Source organism: Periplaneta americana, chromosome 9, assembly GCF_040183065.1.
Source record: "Periplaneta americana isolate PAMFEO1 chromosome 9, P.americana_PAMFEO1_priV1, whole genome shotgun sequence".
NCBI lineage: Eukaryota > Metazoa > Arthropoda > Insecta > Blattodea > Blattidae > Periplaneta > Periplaneta americana.
The window spans coordinates 86,431,021-86,447,417 of record NC_091125.1 but is presented as its reverse complement, the minus strand read 5'-3'; the positions used below and the strand labels follow the sequence as shown (position 1 = coordinate 86,447,417).

At 35.5% G+C, this 16,397-nt stretch overlaps 1 protein-coding gene across 2 annotated transcripts in view; it reads right to left on the bottom strand.

Moving 5' to 3' along the window:
* Ptp10D (Protein tyrosine phosphatase 10D) overlaps positions 1-15,946 on the bottom strand; it is a 268,680-nt gene extending 252,734 nt beyond the window's left edge. For both annotated transcript variants that reach the window (XM_069835210.1, XM_069835211.1), the window contains exon 1: positions 15,553-15,946. In XM_069835210.1, the coding sequence (XP_069691311.1) occupies positions 15,553-15,636 (84 nt within the window). In that variant the 5' untranslated portion in view covers positions 15,637-15,946. The remainder of the gene's footprint in view (positions 1-15,552) is intronic.
* Between the last annotated feature and the right edge of the window lie 451 nt (positions 15,947-16,397).

The window sequence follows — 16,397 nt, the reverse complement described above, 5'->3', positions numbered from 1 at the left end:
ACAATACCTGTAAACAAAATGTCACCAAAACCATTTTAAATGGTTACCACACTCTCAATGTCTGTCAGCAATGTCTGCGTTAGAAGGTGACGACTGACGTAACTATTGCTTTCCGACCTATGGTTATATAACATAAAATCTTTGTTTTGGGCTCATCTACCATCCCTAGAAGTTTGAGTATGAAGTTTTGCAACATCCTGTATATTTGAAATGAAAAATATGAAACAGCTTAACGATAAAATATAAAAACTTTAAAACAACTTAAATACACATGTATAATATGAGAAACGGATAATTCTCAAACGACCACTGAAGTATCAGTCAAAAGGGAGACGGAAACCGGAACGTTCGATGAAGAGATGAAGCTGGAACAATCATCAGCCTAATCCTTGATTCGTCTACGCATTCATTACCATATTACGCACTTTCAATCAGTTATTTAACAACATCTCCGCGCCTCCTCGGTTATCTTAGCGAGACGATTTTGGCGAGATGTGTCCATAAATTCGACATGGGCTTACCTGACACTCGACTTACAATTGGGTAAAGCTCGGAAAATCCCTACCCATCAGAATTAGGGTTTTGGGTATTCCACCGTGTCCTAGAACTTGACATTTCCAACGTTTCTGAACTACATACAGGTTCCATCATCAGGGCAAAAGGTAAGACCAGAGGGGCCGCCTACTCTGTTGGGCTCCGTTACGCCAGCTAATGCGGACGACTGACCCGGTTAATCAGCTCAAGCGGGATTCGAACCCACGCCAGTGCGCAGCTTCGAATCACAAGTCAAGCTGGTGTCTCTCGGTGGCTACTATTGTATTATTTATTCACTGGTTTACTTAAACATCTCCTAATGATTGGTTTAGAACTCAGACAGAAAATACTTCCTGTACTGAAGGCGATACTTCCTTCGCACGACAGTTACAGATCCGGACTCCAACATCGGACTTTCTCTTGCAACATCGTCATAACTTTTTACTCGATACAGGGTGAATCACTAAAAGAAGGAGAAATGAAAACAGAAATTGTTGTAGTCAGTAAGGGTCAACAACTTTAAAAATAATGTAGATAATTTCTATCCTAGTATTTAACATAAACGTTAGAAGTACTGTCAACAGAAACTTTGAATTGTGGAATTCTTTGTAAAAATCGACATCGCTAAACCCATTTTAATTTTTATGGAATTAATAGTGCGAATAGGAAAAGGATTTGGTGGAAACCGTGTACATTTTTTTTTTTTCAAAAAGTCAAGGTGTACTTATTCGAAAATAAAATAAAATAAAATGGTTATTTAATAAAAATAAGCACAGTCGAGGTTTTCCACGATTTTGATAATAAATGAGGAGATATTATTTCAAATACCCTATTGTCAAATAGCTGTTATTTAAATAATTATGCCTCCAGTCCAATGCTACAGAAATAGTATATTATGAAATAAGTTTATGTTATACTTTATGGCATGAGTCAATTTTTAGGAAACTTTGACGAATACAATAACTGTGCAACATTATAAACGTGACTCATACGTTATTTTTTTTTGCAAGACAGCATTATAAAACAATTAATAAAGAAACAACATAAGATTTGTAATGATGGGTAGGTTGATATCATGGTCTATGAAGAAAGAGGTTGCTACGACAATGGTGTATCAAATATTATAGGATTGCAAATCGTTTCATAATGTTAATTTTATGGCACAAGTTATGCCGTCATAATAGAAGTCATGACGTTTTAGTTGGCATCGTAATATTTTACGGCTCTGGTATAATGATGTGGCATAGTATGCACGATCTTCACTAATGACAAAGACTGTTTATAATGGTGGAGTACAAAAAAACTTTTAAGATTTAAATATATTTATACAAATAACTTAACTCTCCAAAAGTAACGCATTCTTTTCCATTTCGGAAATGGTGCAAAGATGAGACTTCATTGTTCTATAAGAGAGTGACTATCCTGTCTAGCAATTTGTGCCCGAAACTAAACTTTAGACCAAAGTATTGGGCATGAATTATTTGGAGGCATTAAGATATCCCTAACCGTTAAGGAAATAAGACACAAGACACACAATTATTTTACTGAAAACCTTTTCTATACACAAAGTTTCGAACGTATTTTCAAAAATTGTTTCTTGCTACAAATAATTTAAAAGACACGCAAGACAATACAACAATTCGGAGCCAGTTACTCTTAATGAAGGTGCTTATAAGGAGGACATGGGACATTCCTAAGCACGTCAGCCGAAATAGGCTTTTATGCATCCCTGATGCAATGAGTTGCGTGTCGACTGTGCTGCATGGCTAAGCCGTCACACTACGCATTTGTCTCCAACCATCGAATTCGAATACCTTATCTCTAGTGGTGGTCTGCCGCATCTCACGCATCTATATAACTCGTCATGTCTCTGAGGGACTACGATGTCTCTTATGTATATCTATCAGTCATCTAGAATTATCACCACTGACATTTATCGGTCTTTTGACAAATAGCAAGAAACATCTACCATGACATTTGGAGTCATTCAAGCAAAGACAATGCTCTGGTTTTTAGACAGAGATGATAATGAATGGAGGGGGATGTTGATAGAATAAAACGGGAAAAGCCCAGAAAACCCTCACATTCTTGGCTTCACCCACCAAAAATACAACTCCGCCATCACCGAGATTTGAACCCGGGTCCCCCAACTGAGTTACCAAGACATCTATAATTGATTATAGTTTTACAACTTCCCCTTAAGCGGTCTCCTTTCAACATTATACTTACTTGGCAAGTAATATTCTTACAAGGCGCAATCAATATATTTCCGAACTGCACTCTATTTATTGTACCGTTAAACATACATGTGCGTATCACTGAAGATCATTGCTTCCATGCCTGTTGAGTCAGACTATCAAACAGCGTCAGATTGTCTTTATGAACTGAGCTTCTACATGTGATTTTGTGCAAACATGTCAAGGATCTATTGCGGTTTATTGTTGACTTGCATTCATACCGCGCTCCGCAGAGCTTTTCCTTATTAAGTCGAAAAGACTCCGAACCTGCCGCTTTAGTCTTATTCCCCGTTTCCTCAGATAATTCCTCCATTTCTTCCCCTCCCTTTATTATATAATAAGACGGCGGTTTCAGGATAAGTATCCAATGTTTCAGGGATACAAGCTGTGAAACTAAAGTTCCTCAACCCGCTTTAGACTTCATTTCATGGAATCTTTACGCCTTATGGTTAGCCTTCTTCTCTGTTTTTCAAGTGACGCAATTAGTATAGATTCCAGGCGTTTCCTTGGTTCCAGATAATTTCTCCGTTTCGTATGCCCTGCATGTAGCCTACATTCAGGACAGTCCGGAAACTAACACTAACAAATTATAGTATTAATATTGCTGTTCAATGCAAATTTTTGCAAGTAAAGTTAGAAGTGAATAGCCTACAACATACGTGCAACGTGCAGCTATTTTATGCACATAGCTCTACTTAAACTGAAAACTGCATCAATGTCAGTAGTTAGATGTCTTAGTATGAAACTTCAACGTGCTCATAATTTGTGTGTACGTTTTGTAAGCAATGTTCGTAAATATGATCATATTACCCCATCCCTGGAAGCAATAGGTTGGCTTAAACTAGATAAGAAAAGAAATTTACATTCACTTCTCTTTCTCTTCGAAATCTTGAACTCTTCTATTCCTTCGTATCTGTCGTCTCGCTTCACTTACCTTTCTTCCCACCACAATCTGAACACACGCTCTCGCCATGAAACAATACTAACAATACCATCCCATCGCACCTCCTCATACTCATCCTCTTTCACAATAGCCCTGCCAAGACTCAGGAATTCGTTACCTGCTAGCATCAGGGACTGTCGAAATAAAATTCAATTCAAACGCAAACTTACTAGGCACTTGGTCAGTAATTGAGACTCGTTCAGACATGGTTTCTTGTAAATAGTTCTTTTAATCTACCACAAAATATCTCAATATCCGGTAATTTCATCACTATAGAATTTTGTTATTCTAGGTTTAATTTGTAATTTAGTAAATACAAAAATATTCTTTGTTCTTAACTTCTATGATAAAATGTCTAGCTTTCATTAATCAGGTATTCTTGTCGCACTTTAATTTTTATTGTAATTGTAATTGTAAATTTAATATTAATTGTAATCTTATTGTTCATGTTATAGTTGTAATCCCCTGGTAGAGGGGCAGAGAAGGCCTGACGGCCTTATCTCTACCAGGTTAAATAAATAAATCTAATCTAATCTAATCTATTTGGAATTATTAAAATTTTATTTTATCTTATCCTTGTAACATAGTGTACTTTTTAATCAAACTGTTAGCAACTAACAGAAAAAGCCCATTAGGTACTTCACATGTGAAACGTGGTATTTTTAGATAGATTATTTCATCCTCCGAAACAATTTGTTGACTAGAAACAAACATTTTATTTATATTCGATCAGTAACTAAGCAACAAAGGAATTTTTATATTATCATGCTAGGCCTTTAAAGAATTAGGCTAATTACGTGTTCGTGAGAATTTATGACACGCTGCGCATGCAGTTTTACCAGAGGTGGCCAGATGGTTACTTTTGAGACTCGAATTCGAGAGGTTCCGGGTTCCAACCTCGTGGGCGCCCAATATCACTGGATTTTTCATGATTTCCCTCAGTCACAAAGGCAAATGCCGGCTTGGAAATTTACATACCATGATTCATCACCGCCTTAATTACCAATACCATAAGCATTAAAACAAAATCTGAAACAGTTACATGAACAGAATTCATCTATTTATAACAGACAACAGGAACAGAAACTCAACAATAGTCAATAGTCTACTAATATAGGCCTACCCAAAGATGCTACACACGCGATATGACTATAGATGTTAACTCATGTATAAATCAGCTTAACAAAAAAAAAAAAAAAAAAAAAAAAAAAGATAAATAACTTTTATGTGCAGTTAATAAAACGAAATTTTATTTTCTTATTTTGGTGAATGTAAATCATTTTGTTTACGCACGTCTTTTAAATTATAGACTACTAAAGAAAATATATATTAACTTTATAACTACTGCTGCTGCTACTGCTACAGCTACTACTACTACTCTTAAAAATTAATAATAATAATAATAATAATAATAATAATAATAATCGTTGTGACGCTACTCGTCTTGGAGTTTACAGAAAAGTAAACTGTACAAGACTCAAATTATTACGGATGTTGATTAGTTTTTTGTATGTTTATTTTTACGGACAAGGCGCCTTGTGGTCTTGGATGTCGTCTTTTCCAGGAAGCCATTACTGTACTTATATCCACGAGCTACTGGTCGTCCTTCGTAACAATTGGGGGGTGGAAAATTAGTGTCGTAACTACTGCATTCCTCAGATGACATTACAACGTGTTTACACTGTCTTCTAGCTGTAAATGGTGTAAGGAAGGAAAGCAGACCGTACAAAATGTGTAATGAGAAGAAAAGAATTGTAACGAAGATCTGACGTGATGTAAATGACCTCTTCCATTCTCTACCTCTCTCTTATGGGCTATAGGAATCGATACTCATTCTGCATTTTCCGTGATCGTGGTAGATTTCAATCATGATCTCCATTGTCAATGTAAAGTTTGTTTGGGGTTAATGATTTTCCGTTTTCAGAGTAATGAAACCGGTGGCGTAAGGTGAAAAAAAAAGTTAAGACTTGAATGATAGTGAACTCATTAACGTAACGATATGCATATGGACCGTTAGCTGCAGTCACTATGGCGCCTCCTTAGAAAGGAAGACTTGAGAAATATTTTAGCGAACATTTTTTCACCGTTCTGGCAATTCTGGACTTCACATTTCTGTGTAAACTCGTTCTTACGGTCTGATGTGTGGAAAAGATGGACCCATGGATATTTCCTGACAATACAACTATAAAAAAAATTTGAAGCGAAAACTATGAAACATGTACGATTAAAATCACACATAAAAACGCGAAAATGTATAATATAATACATCGGCTTACTACGTCGAAGACATAGAAATTCTAGAGGGTACAATATAGAATTACTGTATCTCACAAGTAGTAATCCGGCACACTTTAGGAATATCTTTAAGATTGCATACAAAACTAACAATGTCGTCAAATTAATTCCTGAAAACCTGCTACAAAGTCGTGCAGAAGTCGCTCAATTAATATATTATTAAGACTATTACACTTTTAGTATGTCATATTACTACTGACCAATGAAACAGTACGGAAAACGTGTTTCATCCAATCATGGCTGCTTATCCTACAATTTTTTATCATTTCCCTAGCATTTGGTTTTATCACCTCCCTAGCATTTGTTTCTTTGTTTGCCAACATTGTATTTTCAATAATTGTACCTTTTAAAATGTTTCATGTTTCTTTCATCATCCTTAATTAAAACTTTTCTATCATTTACCTTGTTTATATTATTTGGATTTTGTTATAGCTTCTACTGTATGAGATTATGAATAGTCACGTATCAGAGATTGTTTAATATATTGATAAATAACTGAAGTGGAATGCAACTGTTTTAATAAAAATGAAACTGAATCAACAAAGCCTTCTTGACTAGTAACTGTCCAGAGAGTTCAATGAAGATTGTATAGTTGGAACAACTAATAACACACTACTGCCATCTAGCGGAATACTTGTAATGATGAGATGGTACAATAATACAAGAGACAATTAGTAAGTCAATTAATCTCTTATTGTATTAGAGTATTTTATTTCTTCCAATCTTTACATATTTTCTTCTAATCGTGTAATAGTCAATTAAATCCCACTGAGTTTTGATTTTCTCTAGATAAATCAAAAACCTCTAGTCAGATTACTGTTGATAAAAAAGAGATTATTTTTCCGATGTGAGGATTCAAAAGCCGATAAATCACTAAACAAACATTAAAAATGTAATAAACTTTACCCACCAAACTAACAAGGAAATACACAGATCTAGCGGAAAATGCGCTAAATTGGCAACAGTTAAGACCAACCAGGAGTTTCTTTCCCAAAATGACTACTTTGAGTAGTAACAAGCTGACAAAGAAATCAGAAACAAGTGACGAGTTGAATAAATTTAAAGAAATTTCAAGCACAAAAAAAAAAAATGTTCCACCATTCTCGCTCAAGTAGGAAAGCGTATAAAAATATACTTGAGGTCTCTTTCAGTAGCCTACAAGAATATTATACAAACAATGTCTCGAAAGTGAAGTATATGTTTTGCTTTACTATTCTGTAATATCATCTCTGCTGTAGCATTAATGAAGGTCATCTATTTTTTTTCAAGAGAATAGGCTATTACATTATTTTCGTTTTATGTCAAATATAGACCTATCGTTAATATACACTCAATTTTGGAAAATATAACATAAATATCACTAGGTCTACTCATATTCACTTAATATTAACCCCAAAAATCTAGCTTATTCATCATTCCATTGATGACTTGGAAGGGGTCCATGAAAATAATGATCTATGAAAAGGGAGTCCGCAATTCCAATAAGTTTGAGAATCACTGAATTAGGCTATATCATTATTTTTCAACGTAATGCCTTGTAAGACGCTTTCCCACCTATGTTCCAGCAATGATACAGCTCTTAAATCCTGTAGGCCACTGGCGTAGCTTAAACGGTAGCGCTTTGCCTGTCGATACAGAGCTGCGCTCGGGCATTTCACTACCTGCTTGAGCTGGGATTTTTTTTCCAAACTGTAAGGCAACTGTCAGGTAATCACATGACGAATCCTCGGCCTCATCTTTTCAAGTAGCCTACCATTTCGCTATCCTAATTCTATCGACGCTAAATAACGCAGTTGATACAGAGTATTTAAATAACCAACTAAATAATCTGTACGTGTTCTGACAAGACAGATTTTACTATATTGTCTTCGAAAACATATTGTCAATTTATACAAAATGAATTATTAGACAGCGTATATACATCGAAGATCTGAAGCAGGACATTAATTCTAGAGATTTTGTTGCTGTGCAGGCTGACGAAACAATATACGTAGGCTACTGTTTAAGTGTTCATCCAATACATTATCAAGGCTGGAAAGTAAAGATACCAAGTCTAACAAATTTCCCCGATTTGCCGATCCCTGATTTTCATTATGAACCCTCAGTGATAATTCGTGAGTTCCGCAAAATACTAAAGAATCAATTATTCTCCCTAGTATATGCCTGTTTTTGTGACTTGTTCGTTGTGTTTCTAGATTGAAATTGTGACCGAGGAATCAATTTGTGCTGCGATATCTACTGTCCCAGATATTTTAAACTTAAAAGCATTTTCTGGAATTAACTCACTGCGACTCTCAGAACAACAAATATCTGCGACAGTTGCTTCCGTTCGTCAGGTGGGCTAATTTAGACGGGCCCAAAAGAAGCATATTTGTGAATTTTCGTCGGTAGCAACATTGCAAGCCGCGCACCATGGCAGTTGAGAGCTAAAGTGATTCACGTTGTGGGGCCCTTTGACGCGAGCCCAAGCTCTCAATATTTAGGGTCATACAATATTTGATGTTTTACTGACACACATCGCGTAATGTGACGAAATTTACTGAAACAATTTTGAATCCAGTACATTGTCCTGAACAAAATTTCCGAAAAAAAGCTATGGGGAACGAAATATTGGTGGGGCACGGCCCCGGTGACCCCCAAGGACCGGCCGCCCCTGGAGATCTGTACTATTTTCGCGTTTTTGTTTATCTGAAGACGAAGGTAGTTCAACCTTCGTAACGTTGCGAGTTTTTATAAACCTTACCAACAATAGAAAAATCTACGCTACATCCCTTCAGGATAGTACAGTATTTCAAATGTCGTAGCTTCAAAAGCCAGAACTTCTTTTTTACGTACGAGTATACAATATTCAAATCACAATACTCCACGCGTGATATCCACGTGGCTTACATCTCTTCTGTCATTTGGCAAAGGTGTTTTACACCTGTTATGCAAACACAATGTTAATATAATTCAAAACCTAATAACAAACAGTCTCTACAGTTGTGGACTTGCACAAGCCGTTTCTAAACTGTGATCTGACACAACCGGTTTCGTACCATAGTGCCGCATATTTCAGCCCAGGTAGCTTAGGGGTGAGGGATGGAGAGGTTAAAGGCAGTGTTTACTCTCGCTTTCGAACAGGCAAGATGGACTATATAGATATTGTGTTCGAGCTAAATTCCTACATGCAAAATTCCGGCGTACAAATTATAAGAATATTTTACTTAGGGCAGTACAAGAACTTACTGCAGTTCATTCTCTGCACCTTTAGCTATGAAACTGTACTGTGGAAAGTAACAGTCAATATACTGATGTATTCAGTTTTAGCATTAACAAACAACAAATTAAAACAACTCAGGCGCAATATTAGAGTTCAAATCAAAGATAAATAATATGTTCCAATAAGTAAAATACTTCAACTGAATGATGAACTTCTAGCAAGAGATGCTTTTCTTATCTTCAATAACACACTGTGATAAGCAAGAATATCTAATTCTTACAGAATCCAAAGCAGCTTTACAATCCCAATCAAGTCACAAATATGGTAGTTATTATTTCAAGCCACACATCACAGAGCAAATACGGCAGATAACAAATGAAATCTTAACACCATACTGCAGTGTTTCGCAGAAAAAAAATACTGCAGGATAGCCTATAACAGGAAAAGAAACCTTCTAATTTACTGCACCCAATAAATTTGAAGACTTAGCTTTACTAACAAGAAAATACACAATAACATTCTAAATTATGTACATATATGTATGCAAATATGCAAAATTAAAATAATTAGAGCAAGAACAAGACTGGTTTACAAAGTAAAGAGTTCGACCAATTAAATAATTAGCTTAACTCCATTCTAGACACCCATTCCAACAAAACAAAAAAACAACCCGGAACTCTGGACAGCAGAAACAGGTCTATTCTACAAGAGTACAGAAAAACAGCTAATTTATAAGTTATACATACAGTTCTTGTGAAATATGGAGTCGATTTTTTGTATTCCAGAAACTAGTATAAAAATGTTGCTTTTTATTAGCAAATACATAATTCGTTTGCAAGTGATGTCATAATTAATTAATTTGCGTATCAAAAACTTAAAGTAAGAAGTTTGCATTGTTATATGATGACTATCTAAGTAGTGTAGTTGGTAAGCGCTATCCGACAGTAGACATATTTTGCTCATATATAGGGTGATTCACGAGGATTTACCGTCGTTTACGGAGCTTATTTCCGAAAACATTCTAAGCAAAAAATGTCCTAATATCAATATTTTCCGAGCTACATTAATTTGAAGTTTTTGTAAAATATCATTATTATTTAGGTTGATGTGTTTTATTTTTACAGAAAATTATTTGCAATAAAGGTCCGAAGTTTAATTGTTCATTTATTTAATGTAACCGACCTGCGACATAACTGGTTGCCGAAAATAAGAGCGACGTGACTATAATAAGAATTGTCGTCTTCAGTGGTCTAGCGGTTACCACGCTAGCCATTGGATCATTAGTTCGCGGATTCAAACCAGGCCGATGATGATGAATTTTAAAGGATGATAAAATCTTTAGCATGGCTTCCTTTGGGAAAAAAGTGAAGCCGGGAAGTCAGTGTCGTAAATTTACGGCACGTAAAAAATCCTAACCACAGGTATAGTTCAGACGGTAGCGCCTTGACCTGCTGTTCCGGAGTTACGGTCGGGCGTGAGTTCGATTCCCGAATGAGTGATCACTTGGTTGAGTATTTTCCGAGGTTTTTCATATCTATGACAAATGTCAGGAAACTAATGGCCTCATCTGGCCAAATACCATCTCGCTATCAACAATTTCAACAACGCTAAATGAGATACTGTCACTATAATATCGGTTTTGAAAAAAAATTTAGTTTGAGTGTGTTGTGACAAGAAATTAAGCTAATCTTCAACGTAAAGGCTATTAGATTGACTAGTGCGATCTCCAGAAAATTTGGGAGTCGTTGCGCTGTCGATTTCCGTCGAGCCTTATTTAAAAACGTTTTACACGAACTGTTATACTCTATCATGTGAAGCAAACACATCGCCTCCTCCTACACTTCTTTCTTGTGTGTCTGCAGTCTCTCTCTCAATTTTGTAACAAAATTCTGCACTAGAACAACTACAAACTTTCATACCTGGAGAATTATCTATAAAACCTTCTTTTATCTTGTATAATTACAGGAGTGAGTATGAGAAACATAAACACTCTTTGTACAATAAATAAAAAAACATCCATTCCAATCACACGACAGCCACAAAATAAATTCTCGCTCGTACTAACTTCAGATCCTGCAGGAAACTTAAACGGGTTCAAATTGTTTTATACAATTCATTCATTCATTCATTCATAGCGTTCTTCCCAAGGATAGGTATTTCACTGCAAACCCAGCATTCTCCAGTTTCTCCTATTTTCTGTCTTTCTCTTTATCTCCTCATATGATTCATATAGGCCTATCTTAATGTCGTCTATCATCTGATATCTCCTTCTGCCCCGAACTCTTCTCCCGTTCACCATTCCTTCCAGTGCATACTTCAGTAGGCAGTTTCTTCTCAACCAGTGATTTTTTTTTATTTATTTAGTTGGTTATTTAACGACGCTGTATCAACTACTAGGTTATTTAGCGTCGATGAGATTGGTGATAGTGAGATGATATTCGGCGAGATGAGGCCGAGGATTCGCCATACATTACCTTGCATTCACATTACGGATGGGGAAAACCTCGGAAAAAACCCAACCAGGTAATCAGCCCAAGCGGGGATCGAACCCGCGCCCGAACGCAACTTCAGACCGGCAGGCAAGCGCCTTAACCGACTGAGCCACGCCGGTGCCCTCAACCAGTGACCCAGCCAAGTTTCTTACTCTGTCCATTTCACAAGCTCCATCCTTCTCCACATCCACATTTCAAATGCTTCTATTCGCTTCTCTTCACATCGTCGTAATGTCCATGTTTCTGCTCCATACTAGTCTCTTTCTTAGTTCTCTCCCCAGAGGTCCGCAGAAGATGCTCCTTTCTCTATTAAAAGCTTCCTTTGCCATTGCTATTCTCCTTTTCACTTCTTGACAGTAGTTCATGTTACTGCTTATAATCCCCCCCCCCCTTATCCGCTGAATCTGTATCTAGGGGCCAACATCGGTGACTTTTTTTACGTAGGCCTATTTTGTCTACTTTAGCCCCTAGCGTCTTAATGTAAAGAGTTTTATAGAAAATCTAGAAGTTCATCACACCTTATATTTATAGACTGTGGTAATAAACTAATACTGTCCTTAGTGACATTACCCCCATATTTATTTCTCACTGTCCTTACACATACTGTAGTAGCAACATACCAACGGGATATTTACAGAGTTTGCTAGTATCCGCGATAGGTTTCAGAACGTAACTCCACTGGAGGATTATTATATTTGCCTTGTATTATCTTATTGTTCCCTCAGGTCTTATCTTAGCCAGCGTACACAGAGTGAGGCGTGTAAGACAATCTCGAATAACCATAACACAGCTTCTGGAGTAGGCCTAAGTTCCGCTCAGCAGCAAATAAATAAAGAGGCACACTGTAAAAGTCTCATTGAATCCCTGATTCTATCTGAAAGTTACGATAAAACAAGAGAGCTCGCTTCCTTACAGGCTTGTACCACGTTCATCGTAAAGGTGGTAGGCCTACCTTATCGCTCAACCGATATCAATACTTTGATATAATAATAATAATAATAATAATAATAATAATAATAATAATAATAATAATAATAGGCTAATATATTATTATTATTATTATTATTATTATTATTATTATTATTATTATTATTATTAAATATTACGTTATATACTCCAAGAAGGCGCAAGGGGGCACGGAGGTAGAGCTTCACGCTTTCTTGGCCTCGGTACCAGAATGAATTCACGTGGTCAGCATCACACTACGGTCCCTTTTACTACCGGGAAAAATCCGGTACTCAAGTCGATAGAAAGATGTGTAGAAGTAGGGGCCATTTTGGATGTTCACCACGAGAAAAATCTCACCACAACCCGAGAATAAACCTGGAACCTACCAGTCCGTAGCCAGTTCCTCTACAATAATAATAATAATAATAATAATAATAATAATAATAATAACAATAATAATAATAATAATAATAATAAGAATAAGAATAATAATAATAATACATTTTGAAGAGATCCCTGAATTCTTGAACATCAACTACGACACGTAGGTGTAGGTATACATATTGATGCACAAGTCACTGCTGAGTAGGCTATGTGTACCACCACAGTCTAGTATATACAGTCACGAAGCTTGAGTTGTGAGGGTGCTAGGAACAATAGACTGTGCCGGTATTATTTCGCATTGTCTGTAATGAGGCGATATTAGCGATCCTAGTGGTTAGCAACTATATATGGATGTATATTTACTGCGTATTCAGCTTCGTGACTGTATATACTAGACTGTGGTACCACCATCCGAGAATTCTTGAACAAAATAATTTACGGAGACAGTAAAAGAACTGTCGTAATTAAGAAGTTCTCTGAACTTCACTTATATTTATTGAAAGTCGTATAATCATATTCAATAAACAAAACAGCAATATTTTCTTATGCATACTTGATTTTTAATACTGGGAATGGGTTTGTATCAATAATTCACCTTTTCTCTGGGCCGATGTTGCCATAACCAACTAAATCTGTAACATTTGACGGTTCTGTTTGAACTCTTTTTTAAGAACTCTCTACAAATTCGTCTATCCTCTCATGCCATACCAGCAGCAAGTAAATTAAAGCGTGTCGGAAGTGATCATACATCAACTTACATACTTTGCTATGGATCTCATCAAAATTAGCTTAAATTATACTCATTAAGTCAATAATTGGTTATAGAGACTCATTATACAGTATATTCAATTCAGTGTTTTGAAAATATTCAAATTTGATAAGTGTAGACGGACCAATAAACCAATTATTGAATTAATGTATTACAAGTGACTTACCTAAAAAATAATGTCTATCAAATTACTAAATTAAACTGTTCCAAAGCAATTCCTTTTTTACATGTCTTATAACAGATTAAGATAACGTTTTTACAAGAAGTTGTATAATATGATAAATAAGCCTCATTAATGCGAAAAACTGACCTATCACAGCATACTGGCTAATATAGTTTATTTGCAGTTGGACTATTGACAAAACAGTACTGATCCGTATTAATAGTCTATTCGTAAATTATTTCTCCAAGTTTTGTCATTTTAAGTCAAAATTCTGGAGATGTAGTTATCTACAACTCATTACTATTTCCGGAAATTTCTAAAGAATTGTTGCTCTTCTTTCTTCACCCAACCTAATTTACCAATAAAATAACCAATTAAAAAGAACCAAGACTTTCTTGTCACGTGTTTAGCACGGAGCAAGACTGTCGCTTAACATAGCACCGGGTAAGTACTAGACATGGAATTTCAAAAATCACTACCGGTAATTAAAAGGCCAGCATTAAAATCAGTATATTTCTTATTTCAGTTCTGGCATGTCAAACTTCACACAAATCAAATATAGATTATTACCTACTGAGTTCGTGTAATGATCTCAGTACGTAACATACTTAGCTACGAACTTAAAAGCCTCTAGTTTGAAACCTGTCAAAGTCTACATCAAGTCCATAATGCTGTCTGTAATGGATCACAATATATAGCTACCCATTTCTGGAGAATGCCCAATTAAGTTAAAATGAACTCAGAATTCTCTTCACATTGTCAACAGTAGTAAAAAACTAACAAAATTCAGTAAAAAAAGGAGACGTCGTTGCATATAGACCACTTTAAATTAAACCTAACCTTATTGTATACAACGTATACTAAAACACTAACCTAACCTGTCACAGATTAAGGAAAAGGTTAGGTTAGGTCAGTTTAGGGTTTTAGTATATCTTGCAAAAACAAATTTTAGGTTTAGTGTAAAAGTGGTCTTTATGCAACGACGTCTCCTTGCAAATTATATCGTAAAAAGTTATTAGAGATTATTATTTTACTGGCATGTGCTTCATATCTTTATAATTTCTTTTCGGTTATGTGGGTTGAATTTTATACAACTTGGGAATCGTAAATATTCTGCGTTGGGAATTCTGATGTGCAGCTTATTTGAAAATGATTATTCCTTAAAACATTTTCTAGTACACAGATCACCGTATAAATAATGCAGAACTATCAAAAGAATTACTTCACTGAATACTGTTCTTCAGTATCAGTGACAACAGTTGACATCATCATAAAATGTATAACTGAATGTTAACTTGTCAATTACCAGTATGTGACAGGGAGTCTCAGATATAATTTTTTATCAAAAGCAGTCAGGCTGAAATGCGGGGGGAAGAAGGAAATGTCTCTAAATTACTGCAGGAGATAGTAAAAAATAGTATACATCTATTTCCGCACATGTATTATGTTGTAAAATTTGTATTCCTTAATTATTTTCCTCCCCCTCCACATTTTAATCAGACAACTTGTAGCCCGCGAAAGTCATGCTTAACAGGGAATACTGTTTACAGTATTATTAAGAAATATTACATATTACAATATTTACCTTACAAACGTAACAAAGTAATAATCCAACGATGAAATGAGGTTGGACACAAATAAACTTCACTTGATGTCGGTCACTTTTCATGATCTCTGAGTGGTTGCCGAGAAAAGCTGTCCTACTTAAAAATCACAATAATACCACACGCTCTAAGAAATGTCATACTTCACAGATGTTCCTTGCACTAAACAACATCAATCACTATAAAGCGTACAAAAATATACAAACAGAAAGAACAGTGCTGCAATTATTCATCCTACCCAGTCAAAAAGCAAAGTGAACTCACAACTCTCCACCAATTCACGTTTAAAACACGACACAACAAACACACCTCCAACCCCTGTCCCAGAAATACTCAAATGAACAGACATTGATGAGGAACAGCTTAGACTGCTTAGACTTGTATATACCTTTAGTGTATTGCCATCTAGTGAGGACTACAGTAAACTAAATGCCTTACACAATCGCTACGTTGAGGAGTAGAGTGCGCTATACGTAGCTTTCATTCAGTAGGCTCCTCATACACATTCATTGATTTACACTGCCATCTATTCCCTATTTTTGTTAATATACAGTAGTCCTAAAAATACATATATTTGGAAATTACTTGCCGATCTAAACTACTAAAATCGTGTTTTATTAACTTATTTTTAATTTGATTACTATGTAATTTTCAAATGGGAGATCAAATTACTGAGGTATATTATAATTTAGGGTATATACATGATAATTAAAAATATTTTTAAATGTATTATTTATTAAATATATAATTATTCCTAGATTGATAAAATAGATACTAAAATTATGTGCTCATTTCTTACAAATCGTATGTTCATAGTTGCAGTGGC